The sequence below is a fragment of the Geotrypetes seraphini genome, chromosome 3, assembly GCF_902459505.1.
Source record: "Geotrypetes seraphini chromosome 3, aGeoSer1.1, whole genome shotgun sequence".
NCBI lineage: Eukaryota > Metazoa > Chordata > Amphibia > Gymnophiona > Dermophiidae > Geotrypetes > Geotrypetes seraphini.
The window spans coordinates 223650955-223670842 of record NC_047086.1 but is presented as its reverse complement, the minus strand read 5'-3'; the positions used below and the strand labels follow the sequence as shown (position 1 = coordinate 223670842).

At 46.4% G+C, this 19888-nt stretch overlaps 1 protein-coding gene across 2 annotated transcripts in view; it reads left to right on the top strand.

Moving 5' to 3' along the window:
* ACVR1B (activin A receptor type 1B) overlaps positions 1–19888 on the top strand; it is a 142230-nt gene that overhangs the window by 63484 nt on the left and 58858 nt on the right. For both annotated transcript variants that reach the window (XM_033938064.1, XM_033938065.1), the window contains exon 3: positions 5981–6229. In XM_033938064.1, the coding sequence (XP_033793955.1) occupies positions 5981–6229 (249 nt within the window). The remainder of the gene's footprint in view (positions 1–5980; positions 6230–19888) is intronic.

Sequence of the window (19888 nt, the reverse complement as noted above, 5' to 3'; positions counted from 1 at the left end):
TCCTGGAGGCTCAGTTCGTGGAGCTCATGCAGACCATGGGGTCTCGGCTGATTGCCACCATCCAGGGTGACCTTCCAGCTTCGGCTTTGAGGGGCGGACCGCCCCCTCCTCCTCCTCCTCGCCGCACTACCTCGTTACTCGGCGAGGAGGAGCGGCGAGCAGTGTCCAGGTCCTCGAGGAGGTCCTCCGTTAACGCTGTACCTCCTTTGGAACCGATTTCTTCGAGGAGGGCCTCCCTTAGTGATATGCCTCCCTTGGAGCCCATCCCCTCGAGGAAAGCCTCGTTTAGTGACCTGCCTCCCTTGGAACCGATTACTCCGCCCCATGACTCAGTGTGGCGTCCACCTTCGGGGCCACCCAGTCCTGGGCATAGCAGGAAGCAGGACGAGTTCTTCCGAACCCCCTATCAAACCTGGGCGTCGTCGGGGGAGCCTCCGACTCTGCCCCCTCTGCGATCGACGGCATCGAGTCCAATCTGCTCCTTGGAGGCGTCTGAGCCAGTTTCTCACAGACGGGCTCGATCCTCTTCCAGGCATCGGGAGGGGCATCGATCCAGACATTCTTCGAAGCATTCCTCTCGACACTCGACCGTCTCGCCTCAGAAGAAATTGCCTCGGTTGGGGTATGCTGCTTCAACTAGGTCTCCTCCTCCGGGCCCGGAGTTCGAGGACCCCGAGGTTTTCTACTCGTCCTGTTGCTCACAGGCCTCTCTGGAGCCTGAAGCCTCTTCTTCTTCTAGTCCGTCTCGCAGACCGGCGACGGCAGACCAACTGTCCTTTTCATCGTTCCTCAGGCAGATGGCGGATGACATGGACATTACTCTCGATGCTGGGTCTCGATATTCCAAAGAGTACCTCGATACCATGCACTTGCCTCGTCCTCCGGCAGAGTCCTTGCGGCTTCCCCTGCACAAGCTCCTCGACCAGACCTTCATGCGATGCTTCGAGTCTCCTTACTCTATCCCTGCGGTCCCTGGCAAATTGGATGCGCGGTACCGCACGGTGCATCATAAAGGCTTCGAGGGTCCTCAGCTTTCTCACCAGTCCCTCCTGGTCGAATCCTCGCTCAAGCGGTCTCATCCTGGCCAGGTCTATGCTTCAGTGCCTCCGGGCCGCGAGGGCAGAACCATGGATAAGTTTGGTCGACGCATCTATCAGAATTCGATGATGGCGTCTCGAGTCCTGAATTACAATTTCCACTTTGCAGCCTACTTGGAATTTTTTCTATCTGTGCTTCGGAAGTTCACACCATACATCGAATCCCAGGCTAGGTTTGAGTTTGAGGAAGTGGTTGCTTCGCTGTCCCGACTTCGGCTTCAGTTAATGCAATCTGCCTATGATGCGTTCGAGCTCTCCGCCCGAACTGCGGCCTGCTCGGTGGCGATGCGCCGGTTGGCCTGGTTGCGGACCATTGATATGGACCCGAATCTTCAGGACCGCCTGGCAAACGTCCCGTGTGCTGGGGCGGATCTTTTTGACGAATCCATCGAGACTGTCACGAAGAAGTTGTCTGACCACGAAAAGTCCTTCCAATCTATCCTTCGGCCGAAGCCTAAGCCTCAGCAGTCTCGACCTTCTCGTCCGCCGTTGATTTATCAGAGGCGTTATCAGCCGGGGCAAACTCCTCCTGCGAGGCAACCGGCGAAGCGTCGGCCTCCCCAAAAGGGTCAGCCTAAGTCTCAATCGCCTGCTGTCCCTAAGACCACTCAGCCTTTTTGACTGTCTCGTCGAGGGCATAACCAACCTCGTTCTGCCTCCCCCTGTTTTTCCCATCGGAGGGCGCCTCCATCATTTTTATCATCGCTGGGAGGCCATAACAACCGACCTCTGGGTCCTTACTATCATCAAGGAAGGATACTCTCTTCATTTCCATCGGGTCCCTCCGGACCACCCTCCAAGAGAGTATCCTTCCAACTTGACTCAGACCGCCCTTCTTCTCCAGGAAGCTCAGGCTTTGCTCCGGCTTCGTGCCATGGAGCCGGTCCCGACGGACCAACTGAACCAGGGGTTTACTCCCGGTACTTCCTTGTTCCGAAGAAGACGGGCGACCTGCGACCCATTTTGGACCTCAGGGCCCTCAACAAATTCCTAGTCAAGGAGAGGTTTCGCATGCTGACATTTGCTTCTCTCTACCCTCTCCTCGAGCAGAACGACTGGTTATGCTCTCTGGATCTCAAGGAGGCCTACACTCACATTCCCATTCATCCGGCCTCCCGCAAGTTCCTCAGATTTCAGGTGGGACATCTACATCTGCAGTATCGAGTGCTTCCATTCGGCCTGTCCTCGTCTTGTCTCCCAGAGTCTTCACGAAGTGTCTGGTGGTGGTGGCCGCTGCACTCCGGAACAGGGGTATTCAGGTATTTCCATACCTCGACGACTGGCTCATCAAGGCCCCGTAAGCTCCAAGGGTCATTTCGGCGACCTTGACCACGATCTGCTTCCTGCAGAGCCTGGGCTTCGAGATCAATTTTCCCAAATCTCATCTGCAGCCTACCCAGTCCCTTCCCTTCATCGGGGCGGTACTGGACACCATCCTGCTTCGAGCATTCCTTCCTCCTCAGCGCATGGATGCTCTTCTTCGTCTCTGCCAGTCTGTATCTTCTCGCCAGTCCATCTCAGCGAGACACATGATGGTCCTCCTGGGCCACATGGCCTCTACAGTTCATGTGACGCCCTTTGCCAGGCTCCCTAGATCTAATAAATGTTGGCACTGTAATCTAGAAGCAGGGACTTTGATCATCTAATTTTTTATTGTCCTTGTATTAACGCCTTCTGGAAGTCAATTTGGTCTCAAATTAATTATTTTCTAGAAAATCCAGTTGCTATGTCATATGATACAATTTTGTTTGGAACAATGATGAGAGCAAAGAGTCAAATTTCAGCAAATAATAATAAATTACTAATGATTATGACAGGAATTGCCATTCAGAATATAACTAGAAATTGGAAAGATTATACAAGACTTAACTATACTTTTTGGTGGAATTCTATATGTTATATTTATAAAATGGAACGAATTCTTGCTATGCAAAAAGGAAATTATGACAAGTTTTAAAAAATTTGGGGGCAATTGATTGAATATTCGAATGATTAGACACTTTTTTTTTTATAGAAGAATAATATGATATGGGATTGGGAGGGTATAATGTGTGAGATTCAAATAAAATGTTGATATGTGTGGAAGGGAAGGGGGGAGGGGGGATAATATAAGATTTAATATTATATGAAGTATACAAGTGAATTGTATGAATATTGAATGATTATTGTATACTTGTTATGAGATATGAAAATGAATAAAGAATTGGAAAAAAAAAAAAAGAATTCCTCAGTGGACCCTAGCTTCTCAATGGACTCAAGTGTTAGACCCATTGACTCGACACATCATAGTCACTCCTGCTCTTCGGCAGTCTCTACTTTGGTGGATGACCTCTTCGAATCTATCCAGAGGTTTGCTGTTTCACACTCCTCCTCATCAGAAGGTTCTCACTACCGATTCCTCGACCTATGCCTGGGGGGCTCATCTGGATGGGCTTCGCACTCAGGGATTCTGGACCTGTGCGGACCGACTCCATCAAATCAATCTTCTGGAGCTCAGAGCCATCTTCAATGCTTTTCAAGCTTTTCAACATCTGCTTCACGACATGGTGGTCCTCATTCGCACCGACAATCAGGTCGCCATGTATTATGTCAACAAGCAAGGGGGCACGGGCTCGGCCTCCCTCTGCCAGGAAGCTCTCAGAGTCTGGGATTGGGCGTTTCGCCACAACACCTTCCTCAAAGCTGTCTACATTCAGGGGAGGGACAATGTCTTGGCGGACAAACTGAGTCGTCTTCTCCAGCCTCACGAATGGACACTCCACTCCAAGCCCCTTCATCAGATCTTTGCTCAGTGGGGAACGCCTCAGATAGACCTCTTTGCGGCTCCCCACAATTTCAAGCTGCCTCAGTTTTGCTCCAGGATCTACGCTCCTCATCGCCTCGAGGCAGATGCTTTTCTGCTGAATTGGGGGAATCGCTTTCTGTATGCATTTCCGCCATTCCCTCTCATTCAAAAGACTCTGGTCAAGCTGAAGTCCGACCATGCCACCATGATTCTGATAGCTCCTCGGTGGCCCAGGCAACCTTGGTTCTCCCTTCTACTTCAACTCAGCAGCAGGGAACCGTGCCTACTTCCAGTGTTTCCTTCACTGCTTACTCAGCATCAGGGGTCTCTGCTTCATCCCAACCTGCAGTCTCTCCACCTGACAGCTTGGTTCCTCTCAACGTAACTCCGCACCAGTTTTCCCAGGCGGTGAGGGATGTCTTGGAGGCTTCCAGGAAGCCTGCTACTTGTCAATGCTACTCCCAAAAATGGACTAGATTTTCTTCATGGTGTATTTCCAATTCTAAGGAGCCTCAGCGAGCCTCCCTATCCTCTGTTTTGGACTATCTTTTACATCTGTCTCAGTCTGGTCTCAAGTCGACATCTATACGAGTCCACCTGAGTGCTATTGCGGCTTTCCATCAGCCTCTACAAGGGAAACCTCTCTCTTCTCATCCTGTGGTTTCCAGATTTATGAAAGGACTTTTTCATGTCAATCCTCCTATCAAACCGCCTCCAGTGGTTTGGGATCTAAATGTTGTCCTTTCTCAGCTTATGAAACCTCCTTTTGAGCCTCTGAGCAAGGCTCCACTAAAGTTTCTCACTTGGAAAGTGGTTTTCTGGTGGCCCTCACATCTGCTCGCAGGGTCAGTGAGCTTCAGGCCTTGGTGGCGGACCCACCTTTCACAGTATTCCATAATGACAAGGTGGTCCTCCGTACTCACCCGAAATTCCTGCCTAAAGTGGTCTCTGAATTTCACCTCAACCAATCCATTGTGCTTCCAGTGTTCTTTCCAAAGCCTCATTCTCATCCTGGAGAATCAGCTCTTCACACTCTGGACTGTAAACGTGCTTTGGCTTTCTACTTGGATCGCACCAAACCACACAGAACTGCTCCTCAACTTTTCGTCTCCTTTGATCCAAACAAGTTGGGACGACCTGTATCGAAGCGCACCATCTCCAACTGGATGGCGGCTTGTATCTCTTTCTGCTATGCCCAGGCTGGATTACCCCTTCCCTGTAAGGTCACAGCCCATAAGGTCAGAGCAATGGCAGCCTCTGTAGCCTTCCTCAGATCGACACCGATTGAGGAGATTTGTAGGGCTGCCACTTGGTCCTCGGTTCATACGTTCACCTCTCATTATTGTCTGGATTCTTTCTCCAGACGGGATGGGCAGTTTGGCCAAACTGTGTTACAAAATTTGTTCTCCTAAGTTGCCAACTCTCCCTCCATCCCATTGAGGTTAGCTTGGAGGTCACCCACTAGTGAGAATACCTGCCTGCTTGTCCTGGGATAAAGCAATGTTACTTACCGTAACAATTGTTATCCAGGGACAGCAGGCAGCTATTCTCACGTCCCACCCACCTCCCCTGGGTTGGCTTCTCTGCTAGCTACCTGAACTGAGGAGACATGCCCGGAGCATCGGGCGGGAAGGCATTGGCGCATGCGCGGTGCGGGCATCTCGAAACTTCTGAGTTTCTTCAAGCAAGACATGCTTGCAAGATGTCCGTATCGGGGCTCTGTCGGATGACATCACCCACTAGTGAGAATAGCTGCCTGCTGTCCCTGGATAACAACTGTTACGGTAAGTAACATTGCTTTAGCAGCGGTAATGGGTCACCGTGTCATTCTCTAATGTGGAAATCATTTCTTGATGTCTGTAGTAAGGTGTGATTTGATTCCTCTATTTTGAAACCAGTTTTAAGAATTAGGGCAGTATTTTTAAGGTCTAGGAGGGAATGAAGTATGTGTGACCCATCTTGAATCATTTCATCTTCATCCATCTGAAAAGAATTTAAATGCATTCACAGTGTAGTCGTTCAATTCCATTTTAATGTTTGGGTTTTTTTTCTGCATTTTTCTTCTTTTCTAATCTTCCACAACATTGAACTGTTGAAGGCCCCATAAAGGACAAGGAGATTCCTTCTACTCTGGGCCCTGTGGTGATGGCAGCTGTAATTGCAGTACCTGTATTCCTAGTTTGTATGGTTTTGATTGCTGCACTTTTCCTGTTTCATCATCATCAGCGCATGTATCACAATCGACAAAGGCTGGATATGGAGGATCCCTCTTGTGAGATGTATATTTCCAAAGATAAAACACTCCAAGATCTGATCTATGACCTCTCAACATCAGGATCTGGCTCAGGTAGAAAGTATGCATGCATTATTTTACAAAGGCAGCAGTCAGAAAACTAATTATTGGCAGTTTTCAGATGGCTTTTAGTTTCTACTGATCATATTTTTTAACAAGAAAGACACTAATAAGATTCTGGTAGCCAACCACTTGACATTCACAATCCTGGTGTTTTTCTTGTTCTGAAATAAGAATGTTATAGATGAAATTTTAATCTGGTTTGGGCTGGCTAAGCTCTCTGTAGCTTTCTTTAATTTTCTATACGTACTATATGTTGGGGTGGGGGGGAGTAAAATGGATGAATGAATGTAAATATGGAATTAATATTCACCTTCTCATTTAAACCACACTTTGCATTGCAGCCACTGATATTCAACAATGCTTAAGCAGGCAATGCTGCTGAATGTCTGTTCTGATCACCAAAGCACTTTCCAGTGCCAGGTCAGTTATGCAGGCACTGTCCATGTTCAGTGACAGTGTCTGCATAGCTAAGCAGTCAGATAGAACCACATAAAAGGCCAGTACTATCTTTGCCTGCTTAGCTATGCGGGTGCTACTACTGAATATTAGTTGGCACCCACATAACTCTCAGGTCGTTGGCTGGCCCAGACATGACCCTGGCATTGAATATCCATGTTAGATTCGGTCCACAGCAGTCAGTAGTTTTATAACCGCTGACCTCCAAGGAATGAATATTGGGTAAAGTGTTCTGATTTCTAGGATTACCGATAACACCACTGAAGCCCCTCTCTTTTGTTGAGTCACTGGAGCAGATCTAACATTTTCTTTTGTGTTCATAGCTTCTGTGCATAATTAGTTTTTGCTAGTGTTATTAAAGCCTGAAAGAACAATGATATTTGACACTTCCATTTTCCCCATTCTAGATCGAGGGATCAGTTTTTGCATGTTAAAACAGGAGGGGGCCACACTTGAAAGGAGAGCTTAAAATCTACTCTGCAGACTTTGGCTTCCTTTCTTCCTATTTTTATATTGAAAAAGTAAACCATACTGTAAAACGACAAACAAATTGTAAAACTAGATGTGGCATATGCATGCCTGCACATGCCCCTAATGGATCCAAAGCTCATTTAGGCTCCCTGATGCTCAAAAACTTGCCATGCAAGTAAGACTGGTTGTAGCCAGTTTTACTTGAAAGTTAACACAGCCTACGATGCGCAAAAGGATTCTTGAGGGCTTTTACCAATTGCGGTAGCAGCCACTGAGAATCTTATGCAAATGCAGTACAAGGAGCTCATTAGTATTAAACATAGAAACATGACAGCAAATAAAGGCCAAATGGCCCATTCAGAGAGCACTTTGTGTATTGCACAACAAGGAATGTCCACCTCTTACCATGCATTAGGTCTGGAGCTGTCAGTGACTTCACTGATAGAAGTGGTTTGCTTTAATTTGAGCAGTTGCATGTGTGTGCCCCTTGCCTAACAGCCGTGTCTAAAACAAACATATATTTCAAAAAAGATGTCTGTATCTATGAGAAATTTGTTTTTTTCTGTTACATAGAGCATTCTGGACCCCAGTTCGTTTACAAAAGTTGGATAGCTCTAAGTCTAATAGATGTTGGCATTGTCATCTTGAAGCAGGGACTTTAGATCTTTTATTATTCTACTAGTCTTTAAGCCCGTTACATTAATGGGTGCTACAATCCCTCTCCCTAACTCTCTCTCCATGGCCCTCTTCTGTCTTCCCCCCAGCACACCCCTCCCCCCAAAGCAGCCCCCTTTCCCTCTGGCTCCCGGTATTGATCCCCTTCTTACCCTCCCCTCCATCCCGGCGTCTTCTGGCCTGCTCCTCTTCAAAGCAGCCTGCGATCGTGGTGGCCGGCTTTAGCGAACCTCGCAGGCTGCTCTCCAACTCGGTAGCACATTCCCTCTGATGCGATCCTGTGTGTCAGAGGGAGCGTGCTACTGAGGTTGGAGAGCGGCCTGCGAGGTTCTTTAAAGCCGGGCACGATCGCAGGCTGCTCTGAAGAGGATCGGCGGCGGCGAGTGAGGTGACACGGCGAGGACGCGGGCAGGCAGCGAGTGAGAGGCAGCGGTGAGTGAGGGCGTGCGGTGACGCGCCGAGGCAGGGAGAGAGCACAGTCGCGCGCCTTCAGCCTCCGCATGCGCCGTGAGGTTAGAATGTTGCCACAGAAGCACACCTCACGGCGCCACACCGCACTAATTTTCGAGAGCGCATGCGCGCTCTAGCATTTTATTATTATGGATTGTCCATTTATTTGGCTTTTTGGAAATCAATATGGGGCCAAATAAATTGTTTGTTAGAAAATCCGGTGGCATTATCCTATGATACTGTTATTTGGCATGTCAATGAGGGCTAAGAGCCAAATATCTTCAAAAAATAATAAGCTTTTACTTATTATGACAGAGGTTGCCATACAACAGATTACAAGTAATTGGAAGAATTGGAATAGATTGAACTATAGTTTCTGGTGGAATTCTTTATGTCATATAAAATGGAAAGAGTAATAGCTACACAGCAGGGGTATTTAAGAAAATTTCAGGATGTTTTGGGAGCCTTTAACAAATTATTGTAATGAATAGATTCCATTTTTCCCTTAATAGTACATGTCCAAGATGGGGGGGGTAGAATTTGATCTTTATATAATTGAAAGAAATGTTAGGAAATATTTTATTATGGGGGGCGTGGTTTGGATGCGCAGCCGAATGGAAGAGTAAATGAGCAGCTCCGTACGAACAGGATCTACAAACGGATAAATTAAGCTATAAATATTAAATTTAGCTTCCTCTATATGTAATATTGGTAGTGTAATATGGCTTCAAATAAACAACAAAAAGGAGAAATGTCGGGTTCAACTTCAAGCAACGCAAAGTGATCAAAACCAGAGCCGGTGACTCCCACGTTGGTACCGCTGCCAAAGGAAGATCGTAATGATATTTTTGCGGAACTTCGACAAATAAAAGAAATTGTTTCAAAAAATTCAAAAACCCTGCAAGAAGTCAAGGAGGAGGTAGCTAACCTTAACAAAAGGATGAAACTCATGGAGCTAAAGATGGATCAAATAGAAAAAAGAACGGAGATGAATGAAAATATAATACAGCAATGCAAAATTGACAAGAAAATAATCGAAAATCTAACGAGAGACTTGGAAGACTGTATTAATAGAGGTAAAAGGAATAATTTGAGGATTATTGGGATTCCTGAGGGAGTGGAAAAAAATGACTCAATTGCATTCTTAGAAAACTTCCTTCCTAAGATCCTGCCCCTTAAAACGAAATTTCCACTTGAATTTGAAAGGGCGCACAGAATCCCTGCAAGGAGGTCTAATCAACAACAGGGACCGCGTCCTTTAATTTTCAGACTTTTGAGACAGCAGGTGATGGAAATTATTATTATTTTTTATTTTTTTATTTGTTAATGTTTATAATTTCTTTACAAATGAGTGAGACTGCTTCCTATCTACCCGTGCAAGCTAAGTCTAAGTTTTTTCAAACATTTGAAACATTAAAGACACCATTGATTATAGAGTTTTGTTATCACAGTTAATTTCATCTCACAAGTCTTTTAAAGAATTATTTCTACCAACAAAGATGATGTGATGATAGAGCATTGAAACACTTACAGGGGTTTGTCCCCGGTCTGTGATTTCACCACCTTTTTCAAGGTTCTGTGCACCTCTATGGTTGAAAGTTTTTTCAAATATGAAGTTCTCCTTGTTTTTTAGTTGTTTAGTATATAATTTTTGCCATAACCTTTTATATTTTGGTTGTTTGAAAGAAAAAGATCATAAGTACATAAGTAGTCGCCTCCGCCGGGGCAGACCAGAGGTCCATCCAGCCCAGCGGTCCGCTCACGCGGCGGCCCATCAGGCATATTGCCTGGTCAGCGGTCCCTGACTAATTTTATTGCCTACCTCTACAGTTATCTCTAAACCTTCCACTGCTCTTATCTGTACCCCTCAATCCCTTTGTCTTCCAGGAACCTATCCAGGTCTTCCTTGAAACCCTGTACTGTGTTATTTCCTATCACGGCCTCCGGAAGGGTGTTCCATGTGTCCACCACCCTCTGTGTGAAAAAGTACTTCCTTGCGTTTGTTTTAAACCTGTCCCCCTTCAATTTCATCGAGTGACCCCTTGTTCTTGTGGTTTCTTTCAAATTGAAAAATCTGTCTTTGTCAACCTTTTCGATGCCCCTCAGGATCTTGAAGGTCTCTATCATATCTCCTCTGAGTCTCCGCTTTTCCAGGGAGAACAACCCCAGCTTCTTCAGTCTGTCAGTGTATGTAAGGTTTTCCATACCCTTAATCAGTTTAGTTGCTCTTCTCTGGACTCCCTCAAGCATTGCCATGTCCTTTTTGAGGTACGGTGACCAGTACTGTACACAGTATTCCAGATGCGGGCGCACCATAGCCCGGTACAGTGGCAGGATGACTTCCTTCGTTCTGGTCGAGATACCCTTCTTAATGATACCTAACATTTGGTTTGCTTTCCTCGAGGCTGTGGCGCATTGTGCCGACGCCTTCAATGTCGTGTCTACCATCACTCCCAAGTCTCTTTCCAGATTACTGACCCCTAGCATTGATCCCCCCATTTTGTAAGTGAACATCGGGTTCCTTCTCCCTATATGCATGACCTTGCATTTCCCAACATTGAAGCTCATTTGCCACTTTTTCGCCCATTCTTCCAATGTCGTAAGATCCCTTTGGAGATTCTCGCAGTCAACCGTGGTTTCAACCTTGCTGAATAGTTTGGTGTCATCTGCAAATTTGATGACCTCGCATTTTGTTCCCTCCTCCAGGTCGTCAATGAATATGTTAAACAGGAGCGGTCCCAGCACCGATCCTTGAGGAACCCCGCTCGTGACCCCTTGCCAGTCCGAGTAATGGCCCTTTACACCAACCCTCTGCTTCCTGTCTGCCAGCCAGTTTTTGATCCATCGGTGGACCTCCCCGTGCACCCCATGGTTCCATAGCTTCCTGAGCAACCGCTCATGTGGTACCTTATCGAAGGCTTTCTGGAAGTCTAGGTAAATTATGTCTATGGGTTCTCCTTTGTCCACCTGGTTGTTTACCCCCTCAAAGAAGTACAACAAGTTTGTGAGGCACGACCTACCCTTGCAGAACCCATGCTGGCTCGACCTTAGCTGTCCATTTTTTTCGATATGGTCACAGATGCTGTCCTTAATCAGTGCCTCCATCATCTTTCCCGGGACCGATGTGAGGCTTACCGGCCTATAGTTTCCCGGGTCGCCCCTCGAACCCTTCTTGAAGATGGGCGTGACATTAGCTATTTTCCAGTCCTCCGGGATCTCTCCAGTTTTTAGGGATAGGTTGCATATTTGCTGAAGTGTCTCTGCTATTTCGTTTCTTAATTCCTTGAGCACCCTTGGGTGAATGCTATCCGGACCTGGCGACTTGTCGCTCTTTAGCTTGTCTATCTGCCTGAGGACATCCTCCTGGCTCACCTCTAATTTGACCAGCTTGTTATCTTGATCTCCATTTTCTATTTCCTCTGGTTCCGGAATGTTGGATGTGTCCTCCCTCGTGAAGACCGACGTAAAGAAGTCATTTAACTTGTCAGCTATTTCTTTTTCCTCCCTCACTACTCCCTTTCTATCCCCATCATCCAAGGGCCCCACTTCCTCCCTCGCTGGTTGCTTCCCCTTTACGTACCTGAAGAATGATTTGAAATTTTTTGCCTCTCCCGCTAGTCTCTCTTCATATTCCCTCTTTGCTCTCCTAACCACTCGGTGGCACTCCTTCTGGCTTTCCTTGTGTTCCTTTTGGTTGGCCTGCGTTTGATCCTGTTTCCATTTTTTGAACGATGCTTTCTTGTTACTGATCGCCTTTTTTACAGCTGCCGTTATCCATGCTGGGTTCTTTATTCGATTTTTCTTGCACTCTTTTCTGAACCTGGGGACGTACAGGTTCTGTGCTTCGTGCACCGTACGCTTGAGCAGGGTCCAGGTGCTTTCTACGGACTCTACCTTCCTTGTGCTGCCGTTGAGTTTCTTCCCCACCATTTTCCTCATTGCATCATAATTCCCTTTTCTGAAGTTGAGCGCTGTTGTTGTGGTTCTTTTCACCCTGGATGATCCCAGTTCTAGTCTGCACTGGATCATGTTGTGATCGCTGTTTCCCAGTGGGTCTAATACCGCTACTTCCTTTGCAGGTCCCCCCAGTCCACTGAAGATTAGATCAAGAGTAGCTTCTCCTCGTGTAGGTTCCATGACCAGCTGTTCCAGGAAGCAGTCCCTCGTGGCTTCCAGGAATTTGGTCTCTCTCTCGCAACTTGAGTGCCCGATACTCCAGTCTATCCCAGGGTAGTTGAAGTCTCCCATCACCACCACACTTCCATTTTTGCATACCTGCCGCAGTTCCGTCTCCAGGTCCCGGTCGATTTCTTCCGATTGGCCAGGCGGACGATAGTATAGACCCAATTTGATGTCTGCTCCAGATCCTCCTGGTAGCTTAACCCATATTGATTCCAAGCCTTCCGACCTTACTGCTGTTTCCATTTTGGTTGAGGGTATGGAGTCTTTTATGTATAGCGCTATTCCTCCACCCTTCTTGTGTGTCCTGTCTCTCCTGTAAAGTTTGTACCCTGGTATGACCACATCCCATTTATTATCCTCAGCCCACCACGTTTCTGTGATTCCAATTATGTCCAGGGCTTTTTGACTGGCTATAATTTCCAGCTCTCCCATTTTGGCCCTGAGGCTCCTCGCATTTGTGTAGAGGCAATATAGGTCCTGATTTGTCGCCCGCCCTGCTATTTTCTTTCCATGGCTCGGCGCTCCCACCTGGCTTGCCTTTACTCGGTCATCCACCTCCCGTGGCGTGTCCGTTTTGCCCCCATCCAGTATCTCCTTTTTTGGATGGTCCTCTTGCTCCCATTGTTCTCTTTCAACCATGCCTGTTAGGCTCGTTTGTGCACTGGGCCCCTGCATTGCATCTGTGGGCCTTTTTTCTGAAGATTTCCACTCAGCCCTTTTGTTTAAAAGTTCCCTCCCAGTCCCTTTGTCCAAAAAGTCCCTCTCAGCCCCTTTGTCCAAGAGTTCCCACTCGGTCCCTTTGCCCAAAAGTGTCTCCTCAGTCCCTTTGTACAAAAAGTCCCTCTCAGCCCCTTTGTCCAAGAGTTCCCACTCGGTCCCTTTGCCCAAAAGTGTCCCCTCAGTCCCTTTATCCAAGAAGCCTCTCATAGTCCCTTTGCCCAAGAATTTTCTCTCAGTCCCTTTGTCCAAAAGATCCCACTCGGTCCCAAGCTCTCTTTTGCAATGTCCTTGTTCGGTATCATTTTTTGATACCAATGTCCGGTGTGTCGAGGCCAGATCGACTTCCGGCTTTCCCCTTCTCTTCAGTTTAAAGCTAGGTCTATGGCGTTTTAGAAACATATAGAAACATAGAAATAGACGGCAGATAAGGGCCAAGGCCCATCAAGTCTGCCCACCCCAGTGATCCTCACTATCTATCTTTGCGGATAGATCCCACATGTCTATCCCATCTGGCCTTAAAATCCGCCACACTGGTGGCCTCAATAACCCGAAGTGGAAGACTATTCCAGCGATCAACCACCCTTTCAGTGAAGAAGAACTTCCTAGTGTCACTGTGCAGTTTCCCGCCCTTGATTTTCCACGAATGCCCCCTTGTTGCCGCGGGACCCTTGAAGAAGAAGATGTCTTCTTCCACCTTGATGCGGCCCGTGAGATATTTGAATGTCTCGATCATGTCTCCCCTCTCTCGACGCTCCTCGAGTGAGTAGAGCTGCAAATTCCCCAACCGCTCCTCGTACGGGAGCTCCCTGAGTCCCGAGACCATCCTGGTGGCCATTCTCTGGACCGACTCCAGTCTCAGCACATCCTTGCGGTAATGCGGCCTCCAGAATTGCACACAGTACTCCAGGTGCGGTCTCACCATGGATCTATATAGTGGCATAATGACTTCAGGTTTACGGCTGATGAAACTCCTGCGTATGCAACCTATGATTTGCCTTGCTTTGGATGAAGCTTGCTCCACTTGGTTTGCCGACTTCATGTCTTCCCTGACAATCACTCCCAAGTCTCTTTCTGCTACAGTTCTTGTCAGGATCTCGCCATTTAGGGTGTAGATCTTGCATGGATTCTGGCTTCCCAGGTGCATGACTTTGCATTTTTTGGCATTGAAACTGAGTTGCCAGGACCTAGACCAGTGCTCCAGCAGAAGTAAGTCATGCACCATATCGTCTGTCATTGCTTTTTTGTCTGTTGTGCTTTTGCTCACTACATTGCACAGTTTGGCATCATCGGCAAACAATGTTATTTTACCTCGAAGCCCTTCTGTCAGGTCTCTTATATAGATGTTGAACAAGATCGGGCCTAGGACGGAGCCCTGTGGCACTCCACTTATCACCTCTGACATCTCGGAGGGAGTGCCATTCACCATCACCCTCTGAAGCCTACCTCCAAGCCAGTTCCCAACCCATTTTGTTAAAGTGTCGCCCAAACCTAAAGAACTCATCTTGTTCAGCAATCTGCGGTGTGGCACGCTATCAAATGCTTTGCTGAAATCCAGATAGACGATGTCCAGGGACTCACCAACATCCCTGGATGTTTCTTGCCAGCTGCCTCGTCCCAGCTGTGCTCAGGTGCAGTCCATCTCTCCTGTAGAGCTTGTTCTTCCCCAAGAAGGTCGTCCAGTTTCGAACAAAGTGGAATCCCTCCTCCTCGCACCATCTCCTCAGCCATCCGTTCATTTCTTGTAGTTCGCTCTGTCTTCTTGCGTCTGCTCTCGGTACTGGTAGGATCTCCGAGAAGGCTATCCTATTTGATCTCAGCTTCAGTTTCCGCCCCAGGATCCTGAACTGCTCAGTCAGTGTAGTCCGGTTGAAATTTTTCCTGCTGACGTCGTTGGTTCCAATGTGGATTACAACTGCCGTCTCCTCTGTCTCGGCTCCCTCCAGGATTCTATCAATTCTGCTGATGACGTCCGTTGTTCTTGCCCCCGGGAGACATGTCACTAGTCGGTCCTCCCTTCCTCCGGCAATGTGACTGTCCACTTCTCGCAGGATTGAGTCTCCTACTACAACAGCAGATTTCCCCTTCCTCAGATGTCTCTCTGGTCTCAGGTCCGTGTCCTCCGGGCTCTGCTGGATCTCCGCTGGTCCTTCCGCCAGGTCCTGCTGGGTACCATCATCTGCATTTTCAGACCCTACGCTAGGTCCCACTCCCATGGTGTTTGTTGGTTCCTGACCTCCAGCTGCCGGTTCCCGTCTGATACGCTGGTGGTCCTGTGCCTCTGCCATCTGCCAGGCCTCCTCTATGTACTTCTCGAGCTCTCTGACTTGTTCTGAGATGTGGCTCTCTCTGGTAGTCTCCTCCGTTTCCCCACACTGTTCCTCTATTGAGCAGAGTCCCTCCAGCTCCTGGACTCTAACCTGCAGCCTTCCGACAAACAAGATTCATGCCTTTTTTTTTTTTGGTTATTTTATTTTTCATATTTTTTTTCAATTGAAAATTAGATGATATCCCTATGTAATGATTTTGTTATGCATATGGAACTAATTTTAAATTAACTATTTCAAATGGTTTTCTTCAGAACAAAGTCTTTAGATTGTTCATGCTATATGCAAATATCTCTGATGTCTAGCAAGAAGAATGGATTTGACGTTTGAATTTGATAAATCAAAACAGTAATGATATTCTCCACCTGAAAGATAGCCTGGTTATTGTATAACCATTAGAGGGAAGTGTCCTGTCAGTGTTTAATACAGGATAAGAAACACCTCCTCTTGTGGTTACGTTGAGATATTCCTACAACTGGCGTTACACATAAAGTGTGTTTTATCCTTTCCTAATATGTTACCCCACCGCTGTCATTTAAGGATCAAAACATTGTATATGTTTTTTTCTGTGCGATCTCTTGAACTTAAATGGATGCTTCATATATCAAAGGGAATATGGGTGTCAGGTCCGTTGCAAATGACTTGATCAGATCGGAGCATTGAGAAGCAATTTTCGTTCAACTATCGGTGCCCGTGGGGATGTTAGTGATTTTGAGTTCAGGATATTAGCTCTGAACAACTGACATGATGCTTTAAGTATGGGAATAGATGTCTGACTACAGGATTCGAGGCATCGGATGGACTATGGAGAGAATGGCTACTTAGCTTAAGCAGCGAGTTTAAGAGGATCTCTGATAGTGTGGTTTCATCTACAGCAGGGCCTAGTATCTTAGAATACTAATACGTTGGGCCTGGAGTTCTAGTTCGTAAGGAATCGAGAAAGGAAGATGGAAAACTGAGTCTAATGCAATATATAATTACAGGTCTTCAGAAATTTAAGTAGATTGACTTGAATTTTTAGCCATATAGGGTAACTGCCTAGAGGAAAAATTTGATATCATCCTTTTAAAATGAATTTAAGGGAAAGGAAATTAGAATTCAAAATTTATCTGATTCTAAACAAGATTTATTTATTAAGTAGTTTATGAAGAGTCAGAAGTACCAAACTATTTTTTTTAGAATGCACGTACAAGTAATATGAACAAGTGAATGATTATAGTATTATTAATTTAAGATATGTTTTAAACTGTAATGTTAAAAATGGATATAAATTATAATTTTTAGTTTGATTATAGTGGTATAAGATTTATGGATTTCATAAGAATTTAAGATTTCTTTTTATTCCTGTGATTAATCTTAATTATAATATAACTCAGGAATTATTTAAGATCTATATTAAATATGTAATATAGGGTATATGATTTTAGATATTCATTTTCATAATAATATGTATTTTTATTATTATTTTATGTAAATGGAATTCTCCAGATTTTTCTAAAAGTATGAATTCAGTAGTTGAATTACTATTTTTACCAAAGATTCATAAATAGATTTGGATAGTTTAAGATAGTTTTATGAGATTATTTTATCCTGTTGGTGGTTTTTCATAACCTGAATCCATATGTGCGTTTCCAAGTTTTCATCATTATCCGGGGGGATGGGTAAGGGTGGATATAATGATTTGGGGTGGGAGGGTAGGAGAAGGGGTAGAGAAAGAAACAATTGAAAAGGGGAAATTTGTTTTTTTTAATTGTATAAACAGTGTAATGGTGTTTCCCTAGCAACAGCAGCAGATGAATCCAGAGACCAATGGGATAGCTCACATCTACCAGCAGGCGGAGATAGAGAAACTGATTAACAGGTGGTCCTACTGGCTGGCACTCCTCCTGTTTATCCAGTATTCTCTATCTCCCAGCAGGAAAAGGTCGCTATTCAACTAGCTCTTGAATTCTGGCTGTGACTGGAACTTTATTTTCTCCTGTTGAGGTTTCTCTTCAGTGAGACTGCCATTCTGTTTCTCCTGTTGAGATTTTCTCTTCAGTGAGACAGGGGTGTCCGGCTGAACGGTGCTGGCTTTAGGGGTTACACCTGGGCCCCCCCAGGTCCCTGCCTCACCCTCCCTCCATTGCTAGAGGGTCTGCCTGGGTCTCAATTTTTTTTCTTCTTTCCCTTCTCTGTGTAAAAAAAAAAAAAGACCACAGTTGCTACATTCTGCCATGCTTTTGCTGCAAACTGGCTTCAACCGGCCTTAACAACAAGCTTGTGAATATGTCTGGCTTTTACGGTTGTTTGAACTTCAGGTTCTGTTTGGGAGTCTTAGTACTGTGGGTTCGGTCATCGTACATTTAAGGTATGGATATTTTATTGAGGCTAAGTTTTATGACTAGAAATCCGTGGAGGGAGCCGGGACTTCCCGCCCTTTGCATGCACGCGCTTGGTTTCCTTGTTGGTTACAGCGCGGCAGTAGCGATGCGATTTCCTGCTCGTACTTGTTCTCATTGTTGGGTTTCAGTGCAGCAATAGTCCTGTTTATTCTGAGGTTCTCTTTCATCGGTGTTTGTCACGGCCATGTGCAGCTGATTGTGCAGATGCCGGTTTATAGCAGCACGCATGAGATGGGACATGTTTTTTCCGGCGTTCTTCTGGTTATTCCCCAAGTCTGATTTTCTTTCTATGCAAGCCGCGGCAGGGTAAATTTTGCGGGGCTCGAATCCGACTATGTTTCTAGGAGCGCTGATGCAGCGGCCACGTGTCAGCGAGAATCAGGCGTGCGCTTGGGTCTCCGGCGATGGCGGGAGAGATGCAGCGTTCCGGTAGTTTGTTTCCAGCTGACTTTGGTCAGGGTATACCGGGGCTTCTCTCCTTTCCGGTTCAGACAAGTTGTATGTGTTTTACCAGCTTTGGGACAAGCTTGGGCAGATTTATATGTCTATGTCTGTGTTCCTGCTGTACTCCCTTGAAGGAAGCTGCTTGTTTAATCGGACTCTGGGGTTAGCACTCAAGGGGTTTACCAGAGAGACTCTGACCTGTGCTAGGTCACCCAGTCTCGGTTTGTCTCTGGAATGGGGCGACATACGGCAACTCACGGCACAGTGAGATCAGCAGTAAGATAGTGCCCTGTATTTCACACAGGTATCTCATTGTCTCTCTTGGGGTCCCTGCAGATTGAGCCTTTGTCTGTTGGTAACTGTCCTTATTTGGGCCTCTGTGCTGAGTTGCATGTGTGAGTAGTGGCACAGGATATATATGCCTAAAGGTAGTACAAACAGTTTCCAAGTTCGGGCTGTCTCTATGGGCATAATGACACTGTGCATCTTCCTGCGGCCAGGACTCTCTTTCTCTATTTCTGAGGGGGCCTGGACTTCAGATTTCCATGCTTATCACGCTGGTTTCTCCTGTCACCATTTTCTCATGGCACATGCTAGACGGGCCCCCCGACCAGACAGGAAGGGCTGTACAGCTTCTTTTAACCAGGAGCCAGTTACCTATTCTATCAAACCCGCGGAGGATCACACGCTATGTGGCTGTTAGCCTCATCCCTGAAGCTCTCATTAGCGATGTGAGCTTTGTCTGATACCTGTAAGGATGCTGTTGTTTTCCACGGGGCGGTAGATGCAGCATCTTGATTGAGTCTAGTACGTATTCACTTTAAAGGACATACGTATTTCGCTCATGTTGCATGGGGTTAGTACTGTTTTCATGGTTCCAGTATATTCCTCTTTACATTGTGAAACTTGATTTTTCCTAGGAAAATCTTCTTGCAGATCCTACAGTCTCATCCTGCCATTCCCTGACCTTCTGCACTTCATTCTGAGGGGATCTTGACTTCTTCCAATGACTCTTCAGGCTTTCTCATGAGGGAGAAGACACTATAATGTCTGGTCAAGGGGCTGTGAAGATTTTTCAGGATGCTTGCATCTTTGCAACCTCATCAGGTTTCCAGTTCGTTCTTGGAGTCTCTATGTTTTGTGTTTCCCTTTTCAGTGTTGCTGGTCCTCAGGACAGTTCTTGTAGTTCTTCGGGAACTAAGGGACGTTGTTCCATTTACTGCATGGTGCCCGAGACGGGGGCATTGGGCAGGCTGGATCCCATTCTGCTGAATTAGTTTCTCGGGGTTACACATTTCTGAAGACAACCTGGGAGTATATTTACATTTTCTCTATGGACTCTGAATCGGCACTTGGTTTGCCTGTCTCTTCGGTTTTGGCACATGCCATTTCGCCTACCCAAGGCTTCACGAACGTTTAGGTGATGTGGGCGGTGGTACCGTTTTGGCGCTACCAGGCGATTCATCTAATTTCTTCTTGACTGCCTGCTTGATTCGGATGACTTCCAGTCGGGCCATTTGACTGACACGAAAAGGGTGGTATCT